At 36.8% G+C, this 23,039-nt stretch overlaps 1 protein-coding gene across 3 annotated transcripts in view; it reads left to right on the top strand.

Moving 5' to 3' along the window:
• Nucleotides 1–23,039, top strand: part of LOC306854892 (protein ECT2-like) — a 30,919-nt gene that overhangs the window by 6,526 nt on the left and 1,354 nt on the right. For 2 of the 3 annotated variants that reach the window (XM_079393193.1, XM_079393192.1), the window contains exons 5-24: nt 1,441–1,530; nt 1,622–1,732; nt 2,945–3,018; nt 4,735–4,865; nt 5,111–5,226; nt 5,515–5,577; nt 6,712–6,934; nt 7,229–7,360; nt 7,716–7,840; nt 9,142–9,261; nt 9,336–9,404; nt 9,517–9,627; nt 9,829–9,925; nt 10,175–10,256; nt 10,401–10,479; nt 11,580–11,699; nt 13,879–14,017; nt 16,671–16,825; nt 17,440–17,547; nt 17,689–17,829. In XM_079393193.1, coding sequence (XP_079249319.1) covers nt 1,441–1,530; nt 1,622–1,732; nt 2,945–3,018; nt 4,735–4,865; nt 5,111–5,226; nt 5,515–5,577; nt 6,712–6,934; nt 7,229–7,360; nt 7,716–7,840; nt 9,142–9,261; nt 9,336–9,404; nt 9,517–9,627; nt 9,829–9,925; nt 10,175–10,256; nt 10,401–10,479; nt 11,580–11,699; nt 13,879–14,017; nt 16,671–16,825; nt 17,440–17,547; nt 17,689–17,829 — 2,286 coding nt within the window. The remainder of the gene's footprint in view (nt 1–1,440; nt 1,531–1,621; nt 1,733–2,944; nt 3,019–4,734; nt 4,866–5,110; nt 5,227–5,514; nt 5,578–6,711; nt 6,935–7,228; nt 7,361–7,715; nt 7,841–9,141; nt 9,262–9,335; nt 9,405–9,516; nt 9,628–9,828; nt 9,926–10,174; nt 10,257–10,400; nt 10,480–11,579; nt 11,700–13,878; nt 14,018–16,670; nt 16,826–17,439; nt 17,548–17,688; nt 17,830–23,039) is intronic. The other variant, XM_079393194.1, reaches the window with a different exon arrangement.

Raw genomic sequence — 23,039 nt, 5'->3', positions numbered from 1 at the left:
GGAAATAGAATTTTTGGGTGTTATAATTGATCATAAATTATGTTGGAAATCATAATTAATCATGGAAAAACAAAGATGTCCAAATCCATTGCAATATTAAATACAATAAAACATTTTGAATGAAAAAACTTTGTATATTGTATTGTGTGCTCATAGTTCCATACATTACTTATTGTGTGGAGGTGTGGGGTCACACACATAAAACCAATTTAAATTCAATATATACGTTACAAAAGAAAGCTATTAGGATTGTTAAAAGGGTTGATTATTGCGAACCAACAAATAAATTGTTTATTGATTTACATGCATTCAAATTTGTAGATTGTTGATTTATATACTTTACAGTTAATGTACAAAATTTGTAATAATTTGCTTCCAAATTGTATTCAGAGGCTGTTCAAATTAAGAGAAAGTCAGTATAATTTAAGAGGATTGTATATGTTCAAAAAAGTAAGAGTAAGAACTAATGCAAAAAGGTGCTTATCTGTTAAAGGGGTAAATCCATGGAATAAATGTGATGAGGAACTAAAAGTATGTAATTCGCTTTGCCAATTTAAGAATTTATAAAAATAAGGTGATTAAACAATTATATGACTCGGTATTAATAAACTGTGGTTGTATTGTTAAAAAATTGAAGTAATAGCTGGAGTGTGTATTTTTATGTTTGTTTTGAATTATGTTTGTACATTTAGGGAAATGTTTTTGTGTTATTTAACTTAGTGAAAAGTGTCGCCCATTTAGTTAATTATGTATAAAGGGTAGGCATAATAAGCAAGGCTTCTGACTACACCTTTTTCGGTAACTATGTATTTTTATTTATTTTGTGAAAATTTGTCTTTGAGGACCAGAATAAAATGATTATTGACTGATTGATTAAGACCCTAAAGCATCATATCAACTTGTGGAAAATGGGCATCCGATGACCCCTTTAAAAACTGTTTTTGCTTCTTAATATTTTTGTGGAAACTATTTATTTTTTTCCCTCCAGGATTCTTTGCTGAATAGAAACTTCATTGCATTTATTTAAAATAGTTTTTTTTTTTTTTTGTATTAAAAATAATAATAATTTAGTGTAGGCTAAAGGTCTCTGCACACTGCCTCCAAAACTTTCGTCCGTCAAAAAATAATTCGGATCAGGTTCGATTTTCGGCATTTTCGCATCCGTAGCATGCATTTTGATAGGAAAGGATGAGGAATACAAAAAAATGGAAAAACGCATGCGAAAATTTCAGACTCTGTGTGCAATGACCTTAAGTGTCTGCTGAGAGGGAACATTGGCTGTAATTCATTTCTGCTACTGTACCTTTAAGACTTCTATATGACCTTCTGTTTTGTTTGATAAACCTTCTTGTGGCATGATCTGGTGATTTCAGTCTGTTTGTTATGTACATGCTCTGATTTGATGCATATTAATGATGTTCTCCATGTCCTCGTCTATAGCCTCTACCGTTCTCCTCCAGGCCTCTCTACTCTATGACCATGCTCAACTTGTCTCTCTGCTTCACTGGATTCCGTAAAAAAGATGAAGTGGTGAGTTCTGCATGTCCACCCGTCTGACTCAAAAATAGCCCATAGTGTCACTGTCAGATTACTTGCTCTAATTAACTGTGCTTTTCTTCAGGTTACCCTGGTAAATCTCGTCCATCACATGGGTGGCGCCATCCGAAAAGACTTTGACAGCACTAAAGTCACACACCTCATCGCCCGTTCAACACATGGTGAAAAGTACAGGGTATGTATCCACCGCATCCACATGTGTATACATCATCCTTACTAGCCACTGATTTTTGTGTATCGTGAATAAAAACAAAACAAAAAGAAACAGATTTTCAGTTGTGAAATTCTTTCTGACTCACCCTGTTGTAATGGCACTATGCTGCCACATATCAAATCAAATCACTTATTTACTCCACCATATCCACTAGTGAAAAAGTTGAATTAAGCCCTTCCCTCTGTGCTCTACAGGAGAGCGAAATATATGCATAAGTGTAAAGGACAGTATATGTGCATGCAATACACGGATGTATAGTCAGTTTAAGGATCTGTTTTTACACCAGAATGAAAATTCTGATGTCCTGAGTTTTGTTTGAGATCCTTGTAGCATGGGAGCATGTACTGTTCAAACGTTTAGGGGTTAGTGAGGTTTTTATTTTTTTTAATTAATACTTGTATTCCGCAAGGATGCATTAAATTGATCAAGTGGTAAGCATCACAGTTTCCTCAGCGGTTTTCAGCGTCGGTAATAAGAGAGGTTTCTTGAGCAGTAAATTAGCATATTAAACTGATTTCTGAAGGATCATGTGACACTGAAGACTGGAGTAATGATACTGAAAATTCACAGGAATAAATTACATTTTATATTAATGAAATGGAAAAAGTTCTTAACTTAGTCTCTAGACATTCTCAAATTTCCCAGTGTTTTCTATATTATCAGCATGTTGTTATATATAATTTTTTTTAATATATATTAACCTGCCCCTAAACACTATATTAAAACCAACTTGATCAGGCTGCTTCAGTAGAGTTCGGTTAAATTCCATCTCACTTTCAAATCTCAGAAACCTTTGTAGTCTTCTGTGTTTGAGGAAAGTCAGTCACCAAAGCTGTTAAATCATTGACCTTTATTTTCTCATTAATAAAATATTAATTATTAAAAAGCAGTCTAGATGAAGAGTCTTTTGTCTTTTAGTCAGTGATGGCTATTTCCTGGTGGTTCCTCCAACTCCAGGTGTGCTCTCCGTAACAAGGTCTACTGTCTGCAGCTGACGTGTCTGTGTTATTTAGAGAGGTTTTTGATTAAAACAGTTCTCATGTATCTCTCCCCACAGCATGCTGAATTGGGCTGAATCATTCATTAGTCTCATGCATAATGCATGGACCAGGCTTTGGTGAGAGGATCTCTTCCCTCCAGATGCTATTCACTGCTTTTTCTCTTTCTTTTTAGCTGGCAGTCTGCATGGGCACACCCATCCTCACCCCTGAGTGGATACACAAGGCATGGGAGCACAGAGATGACATGTAAGATAGTGTGTGTGTGTGTGAGGCATAAAACTACCCCTTGCGTCAATCCCCCTCGCTGTGTGAGTGTAGAGGAGTAAAAACTGTGAATGATGAGGATGAAATGTCCAGCCGCTGGTGCACACGCCGCCCTGCTTCCATATTAAAAACGGTTTCCGCTGCACTCGGGGTGTGACATTTTCCACACATGTATTGAACACTGAACCTGACCTTTCACATTAATGACCTGCCACCGTTGACTGAAGGGATTTTTCTTTCATTCTCTTCCCCTCTGCGCTCACCAGACTTAATAGAGACAGACTTAAAGTCAATTCGAAATCAAAATTGACCTTGTACTGTCCTTGTTTCTGGTCTTCTTGTGCATGGTGCATCAGTGCACGTTATTCCATAGGGGGAAAAAAATTTAATCTTTCGTCAAAATGAAATTTTCTCTTCCTCCTGAAATGGCTCCCTTTTGAATGATGTTACCTATGTTGGCTATTGGTTATTGTTGACCAACAACAGAGTTTCTGCAAGTCTTATAAAGTCTTAATTCACCTGTTCACAGATTAAGTCATTTAAAAGGTCTTAAATCAGAGCAGAAAGTCTTGAATTGATAAAGGCAAAAAATTAAAATAAAATAATGTCTTCAGTATTTGTCATCTAAACATCTTTAAATCAAGATACACTTACTTGAAAAATGAAGATATGAAGTCTTGTTCTGAGAAGTTGAAGAAAATTAAGTTTAAAGAAAAGGATGAGGATATATCTGTAATTGGGCTATGAAAACTTATTTTTCCTTTGAATTAAGTTGTCCACTGGTAAATATTTTTCTTTTTCATCAAAAACTCACTTTTTGACAAAACAAGACTTTTGCCATTTTACATCCCAAGTAAATTTATCTTGATTTAAGAAGAAAACAAGACAAATATGTTAAGGAAGACTATCACTTTTTTTTGCAGTGATATCAGAAAGTACAGTAAAAGTTATTTTCATATTCTAGTGGTTGGGAGCAGAGGTATTCGAGCCTAAAGCAATTTTTTTGTAAAAGTAATGGAGATCAGTAGGAAGTTGTATTTTCCAACTTTGAGGTTGTGCTAATACAGCTCATTGTGTGCTCCCTAGACATTTACATTTAGAGAACATATACGTATTGTTACCTTCAATTTATTCCTTAAATTCCTTAAGTTCTTAAATTTGCTTTCATAAAACCTGCAGAAACCTTGAAAAAGCCAGATATATATTTGGTTATTGTTTAATGCTAGTGCTTTTTTAAAATGGGATCTGACTTCCATAGGGCCCTCAATTAGTCTTAAAATTATTTAAATGCAGTTATATTAGCAATCTTAATTAACATGTTTAATCACTGAAATTATAGATGTCAAACTTTAAATGGGCATCCTTTTTTTAGTTTATTTTTATTACAACAAATGTCCCGGCACAGATTAGCAGTGCTAATATTGTCAATATTGTCTTGAACAGAGGCAGGCTTTGGAGTCAAAAAAGTTTGGGAACCATTTTCCTAGGGATCCACCATAAGCTTTACAAAAATATTATATGTGTGTGTATATATATATATATGTGTATGTTATATGTATTTATTTATTTATTTATTTTTGAGTCATTTAAGTTGTTTATGCATTGAACACAAAATCTGTATTTTCAAAAATTTGCTCTGATTTAAATGCAGTAATGTTTTAATTTACCCAATAATTTAATTTATTTATTTTGCTTTAGTAATTTCCATGCAGCCAACGAGGAGTTCCGCACCGAATTTAAAGTCCCTCCGTTCCAGGATTGCGTGCTGAGCTTTCTGGGCTTTTCTGAAGAGGAGAGATCCAACATGGAGGAAAGGACGCAGAAACATGGTAGGGAACTCTGTATCAGTGTCTGTTCTGAAACAAGTCTGAAACATTTCATGTTTTGAAATATCAAAAAACCTCTGCTCAAATAATTATTGATTAACCAAAGCCTTTCACTCTTATTCATCTGAGATGTTGACCCCAGGATATACTTCTGTATTTTATTGCTAGACCTTCTGTTAAAGCAAATGACCCCTGACTTCTGCTTGAGGGGGATTTTTAAAGGAGTGTGTGCTGCTTGTTTTGTCCAGGTGGACGGTTCCAGGCGGTGGGTGATGAAAGGTGCACACACTTGGTAGTTGAGGAGAACTCCATTAAAGAACTGCCCTTTACTCCCTCCAAAAGACTCTATGTAGTGAAGCAGGAGGTATGAACTTGACGTAAAATCTCACAAGCACACACAGAAACACACACTGGGCTTTATGTGGGTCCTTAATAACAGTGTTTAAAAAACCACTGTTATTTTACACTGCTTCCTGTCTGTAGTCTGGTATCTAGTAGGTTCCGAGAAGTGGAAGTCTTTTTTGGCACACGTTTTAGTAGCTCAATTACGGTCATAAATGCATCAGTATTTATTTAAATGTTTCTTCTGAAGTATTTTAAACAAATGCATATTAACTTCTCATTTTATTTCTCATTCTGTGTCTTTCTGCAGTGGTTTTGGGGCAGTATACAAATGGATGCCCGTGCTGGGGAAACCATGTACTCTTACGAAAAGGTGAGGAAACCAGGAAAATGACAGCGTTTGGGTTGTGGAAGTAAACTAAAAAGCTTATTATATTTTACTTTTTTTTTTTTGTTCTTCATAATAATGCAAAACTTCCGAAGCTGCAGTCCATAACTTTTTTTTTTTTCTTTGGTTAAAAATGATCCAAATTCAATATATGAGGACGTTACATAACCAGCCAGTGTTCAAAACGATCGCCTTACTTTAGCCTGATTCACCACAGTTAGTTTATAATAATGTTTTCTAATTTGGTTCTAATTTCGAGCGTGGCACTGCCTCATTACGTCATGTCTGTAAACATAAAGAAGTTGTCCCGGTTAGTAGGCTATCGCATGTGAGGATCCTGCAGGTGGCGCATCGTTTATAGCCTTTTCTCACAGCAGCTAGAATAATTAAATGTCCAAAAATCATTTTGATGGCGGACTGTAATCCAGAAAGGATTATATGAAGCGCATGTGAAATGAAATTCAATTATATTCCAGTTTTAAATGTGCTTCTGATTACAGATAGCCTGGGATTGCACAAGATTTGTATTTTTAAGACAACCAGTTCGAAGGGAGCATAGTTTGCTTTTGGGGTTAAAAAAATTATGAAATTTTAATGGTATGACAATCAGATATTAGACTATACAGAAATTGAAATCTACACTCTAATACACACTATACTCATAGTCACACAATACTGATTTTGTTAACATTTAATAATTTGAGAATAAAGTATAATAATAATACTTTGCACGGTTTGATATGATGAGCTAATCGATCTTTAGATTAAATCACCATTGGTATCTCGATTTATTGTAATGCTTTTTTCCTCAGTTGGTCAGAACAAGCATGGCAGACTTGTTACTTGTTCAGATGACAATATATGGTGAAAATTATTATTTGGGTCATATATTCCAAGACGTAGGCTAGAATCTGTGATATATGGACCTTATTCCTTAAGTATAGTTTTAAAAGTATCCCATGATGCACTTCATAAAAGCACGAAAGATATTTTGAAGAATGTTGGTAGCCAATTGACTTCAATTGAAAATTATTCAAAATATTTTAAGTTTAAACCAAGTAAGGTTTTAAAGAATTAAAGATGAAAATAAAAGTTTTAATGTCAAATTTGTTCCCTCAGCCGGAGAGTCCTGCGATGAAGAAGGCCGTGTCTCTGCTGTCTATCACGACACCCAACAGTGGCAGGAAACGTCGCCGTCTTAGAGAAACATTGGCTCAGCTCACCAAGGAGACTGAGATTTCGCCCTTTCCACCACGCAAAAGACCCTCGGCTGAACACTCCCTCTCTATGGGCTCCCTGCTGGACATCTCCAACACACCTGACACCTGCAAATCCAGCGGAGGTGAAACGAATGATCTCATATGTCATGTGACTAGTAACCAAATAATGTAACACTCCCCCTGTCTTGCATGGGTTAGTTAGACAAACAGAAGAATGTTCTAACCTTCAGTTTTCTGAAAAAAACTGGTTTGGTTGTCTGAAAAGTTTGCAAAGTTCCTACTGCATTATGTGAGAGTGTTCCAGAGCTCTCCAGACTTTGATCTCAGAGGTCCAGGGTGATCCCAGCCAGGGCTGAGATGAACCAGGAGAGCAGTCAGAGTGTGTTTTAGATGAGTGAGGCCACTGTCTTTTGCAGAGCGCAGGCGAAGGAGGAGCAGTGGTAGGCGGAGGAGTGCCAGAAAGAGTAGATCAGAGAAAGAGAGGCCACTACAGCGTATCAGCACTCCTGTGTGCAGAAAGGAAACAGACCAGACAGCTGACATTCATGGTAACATTAGCTCAGGGTTCAGGATGAATACAAACTTTAATCTATGCCGTTAACAGTCTTTTCACTAAATGTAGTAAAGGTTACTCATATCAATTTCTCTTAAATTAAGTTGTGAGTTTTTTTTATTTTGTTGAACATGGGACATTGATTTTTATTCCTCTATCATTCCTTTGTACTTAACCTTGCACAATTTGGCACATGAGATTTATATTACAAATTTTTTTATTTTTTTTTATCAGATTTTCAAACCGATATTTTGAGAAAAGAGATGAACAAGTATCCTCATATCTGGGGATAAGAAGTAACTGTGCGATTTACAGCTTCTCATCCCTGAATCTCTGCTTGTGTGTTTCAGAGAATGTCAAAATTCCCAAAAGCTCAACTCCCGTCCTTCCTAAGCAGTCCGCGCGCTGGCAGGTCTCCAAGGAGCTCTACCAAACCGAAAGCAACTATGTTGATATCCTGGCCACGGTCCTGCAGGTTTGTGTTCTGTGTGTGTGTGTTTTGCGTGTTCTCTTTCTGGCTGTGGCCTTATCAAACTAACCAGTGCCTCTGACCACTGACCAGTAGGGGGGAAAATGAATTAGATTTGGACACCGCTGCATGGACATTTGAGCTTAGCTTTGTACCCCTTCATGTGGAGCTCATACGAACACACACACACTCACTTCTGTGTCTGCTTGCATAGTAAATGCCACATCATATACCCACAATCAGAGCCCAGCAAATTTCACTGAACAGTGGAGTCAGATCATCAAGCAGTGCTGAATTGCCTGACCTTTCCATTGTGGTCCACTGGATCTTTATTACGTTAATGGAGTAGCTGTCAAGTAGAGGTCTGCACGAGACTGATTTTCCCAGTTTCATTCCACTCCTGCAGAACTGTACTTTGTTTCCATTTTGAACGTTCTCAACAGCTTATTAAACAAAAATCTATATTTTTATTTAATTTTAATTAAATATTTAACTATTTTTATCATTTTTAGATTATAGTTTTATATATTTAGATAATTTTGTTTACCCTTTTATATATATATATATATATATATATATATATATATATATATATATATATATATATATATATATATATTTTTTAATACATTTATTCAGCAGGGATGCATTAATTTGATCAAAAGTGACATTAAAGATGCTTGTAATATTACAAAAGGTTTATAATTCAAATAAATGCTGTTCGATTTTTCTTTTAAATTTCTTACAGGATAATAACTAGAATCGTATTAGAATGATTTTAAGGATGTATCGCACTAAAGATTGGATAAATGGCTGCTTTGGATAAATTCTACTTTTTTCCATCACAGGAATACATTTTAAAGTATATCCAAATAAAAAATTCACAATATTACTGTTTTGACTATTTTTGATCAAATAAATGGAGCCTTGGTGAACATAAGAGACTTATTTAAAAAACCTTAAGAAATCATACCAGTCCCAGCTTTTGGGGGGTAGTTTCTAAATTCTTGTTGTAGGGATTATTTTAAGATGATGCCAAAAGGCTGAAAAATACATTCCACTCTACTATCAAGCTGTCTGCTTTGGCTGACATCTCTTGGAAATGGCACCCTCTCATGCCTACAAATCAGAGGTTTAGTCCTGCGCTGCAACAAATCTAATCAGGTCCTTTAGTGATCCCGTAGGAATGCAGACCACTGCTGTCAAGACCTGCACCACTGGTCAGTCTTGGAGTCCATTCTTGCTTAGTGATCTTATGTCCTTTGTGTAATTTTTTGTTTTGTTTTAATTTTTAAAAAAAATTTTAGCTCTTCAAATACCCCCTGGACAAAGAGGGGCAGGTGGGCGGCCCCGTTCTAGCTCAGGAAGAGATCAAGACCATCTTTGGCAGTATTCCAGACATCTATGACGTGCACACGAGAATAAAGGTAGGCAATAACCTTTCCAAAACACTGAGTAAAGGCTGTGCTGAACGTGTTAGCTGATAAATGTACTTTGACAGGCGGATCTCGAGGAGTTGGTGATGAACTGGTCTGAAGAGAGGAGCGTAGGAGACATTATCCTGAAATATGTGAGTGTGATGACGCTTTGAACTCGACCTCCTCCGGCGTGAAGCTCGCAACGCCGTCAAAGACTGAATGGCAGCTTTTGTGATCTCTTTATTTTTTAAAATTCTTTCTCAGTCTCGAGAGCTGGTGAAGGCCTACCCACCATTTGTCAACTTCTTTGAGATGAGCAAAGAGACTATAGTCAGATGTGAGAGACAGAAGCCGAGGTTTCATGCGTTCCTGAAGGTACTGCCTTCTCTTTTTACTGTGTATAAAGACTTCAGTTTTATATCGAAAGTGATATATTTGCCAGAAAATTTTGACCTCAGGGTGCCCATTTTAAAAGTTAAAATCTATTGAACCTCTGTTCTATATTTGAGTGGGTTTGTATGGGTATTTTTTGTGAATGTCGTTTATTCACATCTTTTCTCTCATTTTGTTATCCAGATTAATCAGGCTAAACCTGAATGTGGCCGTCAGACTCTCGCTGAGCTTTTGATTCGTCCTGTGCAGAGACTGCCGAGTGTTGCCCTCCTGTTGAATGGTAATTCATGTAAATTTGGCTGTTAGCTCTAGCTTGGAGCAGTTTCGATTCAGTAAATCTGTCTGAATCTAGGTGATTTAAATAGTTTAAAAATACTTTGGAGTTTGTTCAATTCAGTATTAATGTTTTTCCATTACATGAAAAAACAAGTCAAAATACTAACACAGTATTCTTTAGCAGGTTTGTTATACTTTACCTCTGTATGCTGATGAAAGAAAACATGATTACAGTGAATTTTGTTCTTTTTAGATATAAAGAAGCACACATCAGATGACAACCCTGATAAAGTGACCCTGGAAAAGGCCATCGAGTCTCTCAAGGAAGTGATGACGTAAGTTCTGCGATTCAAATTTTCCTTAAAATAAACTGATGCGACCGAAAATGTATTTTCAGTTTTAGCTGAAAGAGCTTTTTAGGGCTAAAACGGTGACGTTTATACAAATATTTCTTTATTTCTATCTTTTAATTTTCACAGCCACATAAATGAAGATAAAAGGAAAACCGAGGGACAGAAGCAGATTTTTGATGTTGTTTATGAGGTGGACGGCTGCCCTGTGAGTAATTTTTCACTTTTCCGGAAATGTCTTCCATTTTACACGCATCATCTCAGTCGAGTTCAAAGAAATAATTCACCCAATTCTGTCATTTACTTGCCTTTATATAAGTAGTGCAATCTTCCAAGTCTTTGAGTCAACAAATTGCAATAAAATGAAAGTCGTCACCCTCTGTCACAGTTCTCAAGTAACTTTACGTAATTTCTACGCCCCAACCAAAAGAACTAAAGTGAGCATATTATGACCAATGGGATTCTTCTTGGCCTTTTGAAAGAAGAATGTGATGCAAGCATACTTCAACATTCACCAAGCAAATCTCCCTCGCCAGTCCATGAAAACTAAGCCATAAAAACAGGTCATTCAGAAATCATCATAGTCAGAACCATAACACATGACTGTCCATTTTCACCCTGATACCGATTTATTATTTGACAATTTTGAAAAAGAAGATAGCCAATCATAGGAGAGAGATCATAGTGTATTTAAAAGTACATTTCTAATTTTAAAGCTGCAGAAACAGCCTGTTTTTAAATGGTCGTGTAAAACTAACGTGACGGTTTTTGCTGCTAGAAACCTTGACTAACATTATAAGTGGACTAAATTAAATACTACAAATGTGGCTATTTTAATAGTAAATGGTAAAGTGTGACACTGTATCGTTGGCTGCAGTCCCTCTTCTCTCTGCGGTAAGAGATGCAGATGTGCTGTCTGAGACTTTCTCTCAATACTAAACGGATCAGAGTGAGTCAGCTCTTGTTGTCTCTTGTCAGACTTGCCCCAGAACAGCTACGTCTGGTGACAGGGCTGCCAAGCCAATGATCGCCCGCAGGTGGGAGTGCTTTTCCTGGATCAGTTTGGCTTTTGTAGCTCATGGGAACTGAATCGGCATGGACACAGCAGAGTCTGATCCAGGAACAGCTCTCTGAGGAATCTGCAGGCTCAGGGACAGGAAATGCAGCATGTTTATCGGGGGCTGTGTTTGGTTGAACAAACTTCTGCACACCAGCCACTTATAATAATTAATTCATTTGCTGAAAAGCTTGCAAATGTTTTGCAACATGGAAACTGATTTTGTTTTGTATGTTTGTGTGCGCCTGCAGGCCAATCTGTTGTCGTCACACCGGAGTCTGGTTCACAGGGTGGAAACCATTGCTCTGGGAGACAAACCCTGCGATCGGGGAGAACATGTCACTCTTTTTCTGTTCAACGACTGTTTGGAGGTAAAGCTCAGTCTTTGTCACTGCACCAATACTGCTCTTCTCAATGTGTTTTTGGAAATACTGCAGATGGGCAGACCCCCCCACCCCGTTTCTTCATAATGCAAATTCTCCATCAGGTTTCCCAAAGCAGTGCCACTATATGAAAGACATTAGTCTTGATTTCTGGTCTTGTTTATGGTATTAGATTAATGAAAGCCTTATGATGTCAAGCTGCTAGCTAGAGTTTCTCTATATTGTTGTTGTTATTACACCCACATTGCATATGAATAAACGATTCAATTGATTTAATTTAAGTTAATGTCAAGTATCAGATTGACTGCACTTTGGAGCTATGCACAGTTGGTTTGTGGAGCTATTAAGCAACATTTATCATTTATTATTGTTTTTGTGTTTATGTATCTGGATCTTTCCAGTCATTTTCAGTTTACATTTTTATATATATATTAACCCTTCCTCAGTGGCATGTGCTACCAAGCAAACACCTGTGCTCATTAAAACATGTATTGAAAGTTCTTAGCATCAATTTTTATACAAGAAGTAAACATCATACCCACTCTTTAGCGTCCCTCATATATGCTTTAAATTATTATAAAAAGCTATTCATAGATGAATTTTCTTGTCTAGAGGGTGTAGACTTTTAAGATCAAAAATCCACCTATATTCTTTCTGCAGGGGTCTACGTTCTAAATTCCCTCCTCTGAGAGTCTGTCATCTTTTCAATAACAAAATTTAGATCTAAAACTGAATGAGATCTCAACAAAATGACGAGCCACGGGAGACTTTAAATCTTTCCTTCTAATAGCGCTCATATGTTCAATGATCCAATTCCTAATTTGTCTATTTGTCTTACACTCATATTGTTTTATACATGGACAAGATAACAGATAAATCACATTAGTGGAAACACACGTGACCAGTTGTTTAATTTTATGTGCGATTAGTTATACAACTCTCAAACTCAAAGCATCTTTTGTGTAAATTTTTACATGCCGCGCATTTAAGACAAGGATAAAAACCAACATCCTTACTCTCGTGCCCTTCAATACCATCCCTGACATAAGTATACAATTTAACTAAAAAGTCCTTAATATTCCTCTCTCTGTAATGAGAAAAAAGGGGCAAATCTGCAAAAATCGTTATGCCCACCGTGTTATGTTTGCTTATTGTATAAAAATTGATGCTAAGAACTTTGACTTGTTTGTCATGAGATTTTTATTGGTATGTCCATGTATACTTTTTTGATATAGTTGTGTATATATATATATGGATCATTTTGGATGATTTGTAAATGTATTTGCTGTATTTGGATATATGTTTTGAGATAAATGTGTATTTTTTGTATCTTCGTGATATTAAGTGTATTGCGGTAATACATGTTTTAATGAGTGCAGGTGTTTGCTTGGTAGCACATGCCACTGAGGAAGGGTTAATGCCAGAAAACGTTTTGAACCGTTGCACTTTTTTTTGCACAATTTTGTGACCTCTGATTAATAAATTAGCCTTTTGGGCTAAATTTGGATGTGCGGATCTCCTTCGTCTTTATACATTTATTAAATCAAAATGTTTGATAAATCTATGAACATTTTTAAATATAACTTTTCTGAGAAACTAGCAAATGCATTTAAACTAGATTTAAACATTTTCGGGTTCTTTGTCATAGACCTGAGTGGACAGGTCTTCCCTTCCCTCTGCCTCCTCTCTAAATTTCCTTCCGTCGCCTTCTCCAAATTTTCAGCAACCTCAACAATTGTTTGTTCAGTTCAAGGGAAAAAAAACCCCCTGAATTTATGCGTGTGCAATCTGTGCTTGCTGACTCGAATCTCTGGCCTGTTTCCCCAATTAGTGAGGGGATGCGTTTAAGCACTGTGGAGGGGGTTGCTAGCATGTGCCGGCACGCGGCTGTGGTCCGCTTTGCCCAATGCTGGCTCTGGCCTGGTAATGAGAGCAGGGAGAAGGGAACACTCAGAGTGATCAATTATTCATTTTAAGAAGTCCTCTGCATGCATCTCTGTCTCCCCAATATGCATTACATATTTCGGCTCCACTAAAGCACCTGAAGGTCTCCCCACTGCTCCACCAGAGTACAGGAGAGAACATTTTACTTTCCTGCATTATGAAGAAAGCTGCATGTATTAAGAGTTTAATGTGCATGTGTGCGTGTTTTTTCCTTCATATTCAGATCGCCAGGAAGAGACACAAGGTGATAACCACGTTCCGGAGTCCGCTGGGTCAGACACGGCCGCCCGCCCAGCTCAAACACATAGCCTTGATGCCTCTGTCCCAGATCAGAAGAGTTCTTGACATCCAAGACACAGAAGGTGAGGGGGACCACATGGCATACTGCATCCCATCAAGTGCACTCATGCATATTTTAGTTTTGTGTTCTGAATTAGCACCCTGGAGAGGGAGGTGAAGTCTATGTATAAAGTGTGTCACTTTAGAGCTGGCCAGGAGGATACACAGTAAGAAAATTCTAAAATAATTTTAAAGATAAAAGACTGTAAAGGTCTTAGGTCTTACTTAAGGTCACTGCACACAGAGTCTGAAATTTTCGCGCTTTAAAAAATAAATACAACCTCACATGTCAATCACGTTTGCACACTGCCTCCGAAACTTTCGTCTGTCAAAAAAAAAGCGGATCAGGTTAGATTTTCTACGTTTTTGCATCCGTAGCATGCATTTTGATAGGAAAGGATAGGGAATATGGAAAAACGCATGCAAAAATTTCAGACTCAGTGTGCAATGACCTTTACTGTAATAAATCTAATTGAAATAGTTACATTTACAGTTTTTAGCAACCTTATAATTTACAGTGGGAAAACAGACAAACAAAACATAAAAAAAAACGTAAATTGACATTCCCAGAATTCCCTTAAATGCATTTGAAGGGTTTTCATTTAAATAACTTATTTCTTTTTAGTCAGTTTTGTACATTAGGGTTTTATGTTACATCTGTTGTTAAAATGAATACTTAAAACATGATTTTAGAGTGGTGTGTTATGATGGTGTTTTGTATTGGTATGCATGACTGTGTGCACCTTGTGTACTGATAATAATATTAACCTCAGCTTGTGGAAAAGCTACTTTTAATGAGCTCTGATTTATCATGTGGCTTTCTCATTTCCATCTGCGTTTTGGTAGTTGTCCGCAATTATAAAGGTACAGAACAGATTATTTCAGTAGGTTATTTTAACGTTATATCGGTTAATGAAATATACAGGTTTTTACTGTAAATTTAAGTTAGTTTTTTTACAGTAATTTTCAGTTTAGTTTAAGAATTGTATTTTTGTTTAAACAGGCCCAACAGGGTTTTTGTTATTGTCTTAAGCAGATATGCTATTAAACCATCTGGCTTACCACATGCCAAACAAGGAAACGGAAGAATCTCAAAACTAATCTGATTCCATGGTCTTTAGGAAATTCAATGGCCACATAAAAAGCCCCTAATATCTTAGCTAGCAATATTCACAGAATTATTTTATATTGCCAGCAGAATCTTTTAGAATATATTGTGCATATTTAATATATAACTCAGCCCTACTTTACTGGATTTTGATGAGCTAAAGACACAGGGAGGCAATAATTTCACACCATAATAGCACATTATTGATGAAGATCACATTCTGAAGCCTGGAAATTTCATGTTTCAAATCAACTAATTTCCCTGTAGTCCACTTGTGATGATCCCATCAAATTGCAATGGATAAAATGAACTCCTACCCTACATTGTTTCCTACTGAATATTGTTTCACTTGGAAAAGACACCATATTCAAGACAGCGTGTGAATGTTGTTTTATGTTGGCGTTATTGACATGAACCAATCAACATTTGTATAAATAAATATTAATAAAAACTGGTATCACATTATTTTTTCCTTTTCCAAATTGTTTATAACCATGTAGTTGTAGGCAGCTTTTGAAATGTTTGAATGAAATGCTTTACAATGAAATTTCATTTCATTTGATTGTTTTTACACACAAACAAAATGTAAGTGTTAAAGGGATACTCCACCCCAAAATGAAAATTGTCATTAATCACTTACCCCCATGTCGTTCCAAACCCGTAAAAGCTTTGTTCGTCTTGGGAACACAACTTAAGATATTTGGGATGAAAAATGGGAGGCTTGTGACTGTTCCATTGACTGCCAAGTAATTACCACTGTCAAAGCCCAGAAAAGTATCTGCCATCAGTGGTTCAACCGTAACGTTACGAAGCTACAAGAATACTTTTTGTACGCAAAGAAAATAAAGACTTCATTCAACAATTCGTCTCCTGCGTCAGCGCTGCGCCATTTTGGAGAATATCTGCTGGACGTAAATAGCGTATGCTGTTCTACGCTTTGATTTGAACGAAAACAGCGTATCCGTGTGGTGCGCCTGACACAGAGCAGCGTACGCTATTTGCGTCCAGCGGATATTCTTCAAAATGGCGCTACGCTGACGCAGAGGAGACGAATTGTTGAATAGTCGTTATTTTTATTTTCTTTGCGTACAAAAAGCATTCTCGTCTCTTCATAACAGTCAGATTGAACCACTGATGACAGATGGACTATTCTGACGATGCTTTTCATACTTTTCTGGGCTTTGACAGTGGTAATTACTTGGCAGTCAATGGGACAGTCACACGCCTCCTGTTTTTCATCCAAAATATTTTAAATTGTGTTCCCAAGATGAACGAAGCTTTTACGGGTTTGGAACGACATGGTAAGTGATTTAATGACCATTTTCATTTTGGGGTCGAGTATCCCTTTAATGTACAGCCAGCTGGTCATTATCAGAAAATAAATCTGCCAGGATGATCAAAACATCACGGATTTGAAGCGGAAAGAGCATAATTTTACGAGTTGCCAGCTGATGGTGTAGTACAAACGCCACCGGTTGACTAATTATTATTTTTTTAACCTTTGGACTTAGGTCACATCCCTGACCTCACATTTTCTCACGAGTATTTGTTTCTTTTTTGTTTTTAAGAGTGTCAGAACGCCTTTTCCCTGGTGGTACGTCCTCCTACAGAACAGGAGAACCTGTTATTCAGTTTCCAACTGACCGCCGAAGACATGCTCAAATCTGCCTGGCTCAAAACTCTCTGTCGCCAAGTGGCCAACACGATTTGCCGAGCTGATGCGGTGAGCAGACACACGCATACACACACACACACACAGAAACATGGCCACTTCCTCCTCAGATCATCCCCCTCAGGTCTGGAACGGAACTCAATTATTTATTTTATTAGCTCTGCTTTCTTTTTATTGTGGCTATAAATTAGGAGGTTTGTGTGGGCCTTTTGGTGTTGGTTAATCCTATTAGATGCTCCTGTGTGGTTAAACTGGGAGGCAGATTAATGTAAGTAAGAGTGGAATTGTACTTGAACTTTACACTTCAGACGCAGACGTCTTTATCTTCATGCTGCAGAACCACAGGTCCCGCCAAAGCCTTCCGAAACGGCACATGTAATTGGCGCGGGCAGACAGATGCATGTATTTCCCTTTATAATTAAACATCCAGACCAAACCCTGCAGCTAAATGCATTTCAGCCTGGCCTGCGGTTCTCCCACCGGCCATGAGGTGGCGACCTACCCACACATCACTGGCGTGAAATGCAGCCACACTAGCTCTCTGCTCCTGTGAATATCAAGAAGCCCCAGCTGTTTGGAAGGCTGAACAGTGATGCTTCTCTTTGCATTTTGACAGGCCAGCAGTATCGCTGTGTATTTATTTAATTTTCCCGTGTCTTAAACAGGAAGATCTCATTCAGAGCACCGATCCTGACTCCGTCCAAGTGAGCACAAAGGACATGGACAGCACGCTCAGCCGAGCATCCAGGGCCATCAAAAAAACGTCAAAGAAGGTAGGGAGAGGAGCTTGAAAGTATTGAAAATGACACCATGCGCATACAGGCTTGGTCTTGATATCAGCGTTCAGGGCGCTTTTTTGAAAATGACATCATAAAGTAGAAAACACAGGCTAATTGTGCATGTTTGTGTTTTAGGTCACAAGAGCATTTTCTTTTACTAAAACCCCCAAGCGTGTTCTCCAGAGGGCCTTTTTAGCCAATGGTACCCCAGATGAGAGGAGTCCTGGCCCAGATGCCGATCACATGGGCCGAATGTGCAGCAGCTCCACACTTGCTGTGAGTCTACACGCTCACACACATTTTCTTCTCTTTTCCACACAGTCTGTCTATTTCTCCTCACAAATTTACTGATCTAACCTACGAATGAAAGGCACACTCCTGTCAACAATGCATGAATAACGCACTCTTCTTATTTTGAGAAAAACACGCACAACAATAAGTGATGCGTCTATGAGCTCCTTCAAGGGCAATTCACTTTTAAAATAAAGTGAAAAAGTCTGAGCTTGACAGCTATACAAGTGACATGAGGGTGAGAATTTTTAATGTGTTTTTTCTGGCATGGAGCAGAGTGGGCATTTTCAAAAAAATTATAGAAATATTACATGAGCAAGAGTGCTTTTCTGAATGGCAGCAGCACGGCTGTGATTGGACAGCATTTTTTAAATGTTTGCTGTTTTTATTAACTTTTTTTTTTGTACTATTTTGATGATATAACTGTTTGAGTTTTATATAATGTATAAGATAATATATAAACTGGTACAAAATAACTGCTGGTATTGAATTGTGACTGGTATCACTGGGATTGACAACTGAAGTAAAATGGTGTAAATGGGTATAATATTAATACATATCAAACTAATTTCCTTTTTTCATATCACACTTTTTATTGTTGTTTCATTAGTTTTACTTATACGTTACCATTCAGAAGTTTGGGGTAAGTAACACTTTTTTTTGTTGTTTTTGATCAAGGTTGCATTTAATTGATAAAAAGAGATACAGTAAAAACAGTACCAATGTGAACAATTATTACAGTGTAAAAACTTTGTTTTAATGCATTTTAAAAAGTAATTTATTCCTTTTACAGCAGTCTTCAGAGTAACATGATTCTTCAGAAATCATTCTAATATCTGATTTGGTGCTCAAGAAACATTTCTTAGTATTATCAATGTTGAAAACAGTTGTGGTGCTTGATGGAGACTGATCCATTTTTTTTCAGGATGCTTTGAATTTACGTTTCAAAAGAACAGCATTTTGTTTAGAATGTGAATGTCTTTACTGGCACATTTGATCAGTTTATTGCATCCTTAAGTATTAATGGTTAGACTTTATTTTAAGGTGTGCTTGTTATACAGTGTAATTATACACTGTACTGAATAATAATAATTAACTACATTTACTATATGGCGAGGGTTAGGATTAGGGTTTGGCTTAGGGTTACTTGCATGTAATTATGCATAATTTAGTGTTATTATAATAGTAAGTACATGTAATGCAGGTAACAAAGACACCTTAAAATACAGTGTTACCGTATTAATAAAAATAAAAACTCGCCATAAACTTTTTAATGATAGTATATGTGTGTTCTGTGAGACCAGTGACTACCAGTGCCAGACACATGACCCAAAAGCTTATTGGCAGTTGCTTTTCTTCTGTCGAAAAAAAATTAAATAATAATAATTCTGTCATGTGTGAATGGGTCCACAGGGAGTGTATTGTTTCCACTGAAAATCTTTTTTTTGTGGCAAATTTTCACTTTTGGTGTGAATAAGCCTCAAATCCAAAATATTAAGTTATAACAATCCTTCTTTTATTCAGGCACCCCCCACCCCCCAGAGAACGTTGACTACTCATTGAACTGTAAAGAATAATTTTGCCACATAAATTGTTCAATTATTGTGTACTTGTCATTCACTCACATCACACTTGGTCTAAACGGGTATTTGCTTGAATTCAAATCTCTCATACATTCAAATTGCAGATTTTAATCTCATTTTCTACAGTTGAACCTTTGCCAATTCGGTTGGCTTGCATTTCTCTCTCAGAGGACTCGCAGTTTGCCTCGGTCATTCACTCATGCTTTTCTTCAACATCAGGGTTCTTGTGCTCTTTGCTCCATTTGAAAAGGGATATTTTTACCTTTTTCATTAAGGTGATTCATGCACTTCTAAATATTTGAGAAATCTCTACGTTCGTAACGAGATCACACTCTAATATTTCACTTCCTCTTTCAATTTTAAAGTGAATGTGAGGGCGTGTGCGATGGAGGCGGTGCAAGATGAGGTTAATGCGCTCTCTTTTTCTCTTCCCTCCGTGTGAGTGTAGATGTCTCGTTCTGCCTCTACGTTCAGTCTGACGGGCTCTATTAAAAGCGCAGTGGTTCAGCGGTCAAACTCTCTGGACCATGCCCCACGGCCCAGGGTCCCGGTGTGTGTCCGCACTCCGTGCAGTCCAGAGAGGGCTGATGAACCAGCGGCTCCCAAAACCCAGCTCAGACCATCCATCCTGTCCCTCCCAGCGGCCCAGCCCGTAGCTCCGTGCCAAGAGCTGCTGGCGCCCCCAGAGCCGCAGCGCAGGTTCCCTGTATCCCCACGGCGGGAGACCCTCCTGTAGGACTCTTAAATGTGAGCACAGCAGTTCTGCCTCTTGACTCACTGTGACTTACTAACTCACATCTGGGGACGGTGTTGACACTAATTCACTACCGCACAGATGGGCTATGGTGGCACTCATTTATAGATGATCTGAGGACCGATTCAAAAGGGATTATTCAATTAAAAATGAAAATTGTCATTTACCCACCCTCATGCTGACCTCTAAGAATGACTTTAAGCAAGTTGAGAAATTTACTAGTACTAGACTATTTTTCCCATCATGAAAGTGAATTGGAATCCATCAAATGACACACAAAGCTCTGAAATTTTGACAGCTTTTAATTTGTTTAAATTGACAATTTTATGTGCTTTTCTTTTTCTATTTAGCTTTTTTTCATTTATTTTAGTATTAAGTATTTAAACAAAAAATGGTCACTTTATTTTAATGTCCAATTCTCGCTATTAACAAACCATTAGCTACAACATTTAATGCAATAAACTCCAAATTTGCTGCATATTAATAGTAAGGTAGTTAAGTTTAGGTATTGGGTAGGATTAAGGATGTAGAATATGGTCATAAAGAATATGTTCTGTATAAGTACTTATAAACAGCCGATATATTATTAATAGGCGTACTAATAAGCAACTAGTTAATAGGGAGAATTGGTCCCTATACTAAAGTGTTACCCAAAAAATAATGTTGCTTTGGCAACTAATTGAAAATAATTAAATTTGATTTAACTTCAGCTTTGTTTAAATGAATTAAAACAATTTATAATAGTTTGTTAACATGGCAACTCTGGGATTTGGACAGCAGAGGAAAACTGTCAAAATGACTTAAATCTGTTTCTAGCTCAGAACTATTATATTACTTAATTTTAACTGTAGAACAAGTCATATGAAACGGTTTATAATACTGAAACAGTCCATTTCACGTGAAGTATTTTTATAATGCTTCATTTCATTCCCCATTCACTTTCATTATATGGAGAAGAGTGTTCAAAATTGGGCTTTTTGTGTTCCATGGAAGAAAAAAAACATTCATGCTTGACATGAGGGTTAAAAAATATATAAGTTCACTCAGAAATAAAAAATTGTCATCCAACTTATTCTGATTAAAACAAGATTTCGATTGAATAAATACTATAGTTTTAAAAAGTGTGATGTAATGTGACCGACAGAATTATCCTTATTTTTGGTGAAGCATCCCTTTAACACTGACATCAGATCATTTACGCAGGGTGAAATATGAGATCTCCGATGCTCTTATAGTTCTATAATTCTCAGTTATGACGGCTCTTATATAAAGATGTAATTGTTTGGATGTGATTTCTCTCTTTTTTTCATAAATCTCATATTTTTACTGTGGTACTGGCATGATCTATGGGTGTGACAGCCGTAAATTAGCTGATGACCGTGATTTAATCTCCTCCTATTTCTAATTTGATCCCATTAACTATCATCCGTATACTGGCGTGTGTGCGTTTCTTAGCGTTTTAATGTTTCGTTTATCACACTCAAGGCAATTCATCAAATGGCTTTTTTTTCCCTCATTGCCATTGGCCGCCTTTATTGATCTTGAGGCCTCCAATGGCAGTGCAAGGCCACCTTAACTCTTATTAAGCAATGCTAAGTAATAGGATTATTGGTGTGCGTGTGTGAAAACAGCCTGGTACATCTGTGAGTAAGAGTAAAACAAAAGAAATTGGGTTTGTGGTTTGCTAACCTCGTTTTCACCCTCAAATCTGTGTTCATAGTAAAGAATACAGTATTATCCTCTGCATGGAGGTTGACACTCCATCGGGTAATGCTGTTGATTCTGAATGGTGAACACTTAACAAGGGTCAACCGTGTGCGTTCTTACCACAGCGAGCTTGGAAAGCCAACATCATTAACATGGATTTCTCTCCCCTTCTCACCTCTTTTGAACAAACTCCCACAAAAACCTGTGAACCTCAGGCTTCTGCGAGAACACTTATATTTTCAATTAGGCTCAACACTGGCTTTTGGTCAAAAAACAGAAAGTCTCAACGCTGTTTAATGGTTAGTTCCTACCCTAAACCCATGAAGATGAGCTGTAGTTATGTAGACTTCAGCAGGAAAGGGCGGTGTGACACTAAATATATTCTCTTTAACAAATTTACAGATAAAATGTAAAAAAGACTGATGTAAATGGCACATCATCATGACAGTTAAATAATGAGAGTAAACTGTTGATGGAAATCTAAAAAAGTAACCGATATTAAATGCACTTGCAATGCAGAATGTTTTTGCAAATTATAAATAAAAAAAAAAAAAAAATCAAAATATATATATTTTTAAAATTAAATTAATTATTCCAAAATATTGACACGAGATATAGATATGTGTGTGTATATTTCATAGGTTAATGTTATACTTTTTTGTGTGAACTGTTTATTGCCAAATTACATGCCAATATAAATTACTCTTTAGTTGTATTAAATATTTTGTAATTTATTTGCTTGTTTTTTTTTTTCTCTCTAAAAGACGAGTAAAAAATAAAGTGACACGGATTCCATGTGATTTGTAGAAATGTTAAAACACATTAGTATAGAATTCAGTTCATGTACAAATTCAATTAATCTTGTTCAATTCTTGGTTGCTTTTACAAAAGCTTGAGCTCAACTAATCAGAATTTAGGGTTAGATTGATCCGTTTTTGTTACTTTTACTGTTTTGAGTTGTTTAAGTCATGTTACATAATTGAAATTTATATAGTAATGCCAGATTTAATTTTTATGAATAAGCTTTTAGATTGCATCCAAGCTTTAAAAAGTTTAATTTAAATATCTTACATTTGTAAATTAAATAATTTGCTGGATTGTCGATTATAGGCATTAGCGTTTGGGTATTTAATGTATAAACTATTTTAATT

This window comes from Barbus barbus, assembly GCF_936440315.1.
Source record: "Barbus barbus genome assembly, chromosome: 35".
NCBI lineage: Eukaryota > Metazoa > Chordata > Actinopteri > Cypriniformes > Cyprinidae > Barbus > Barbus barbus.
The sequence above is the reverse complement of the archived record's forward strand: the minus strand, read 5'-3'. Positions and strand labels throughout refer to the sequence as shown.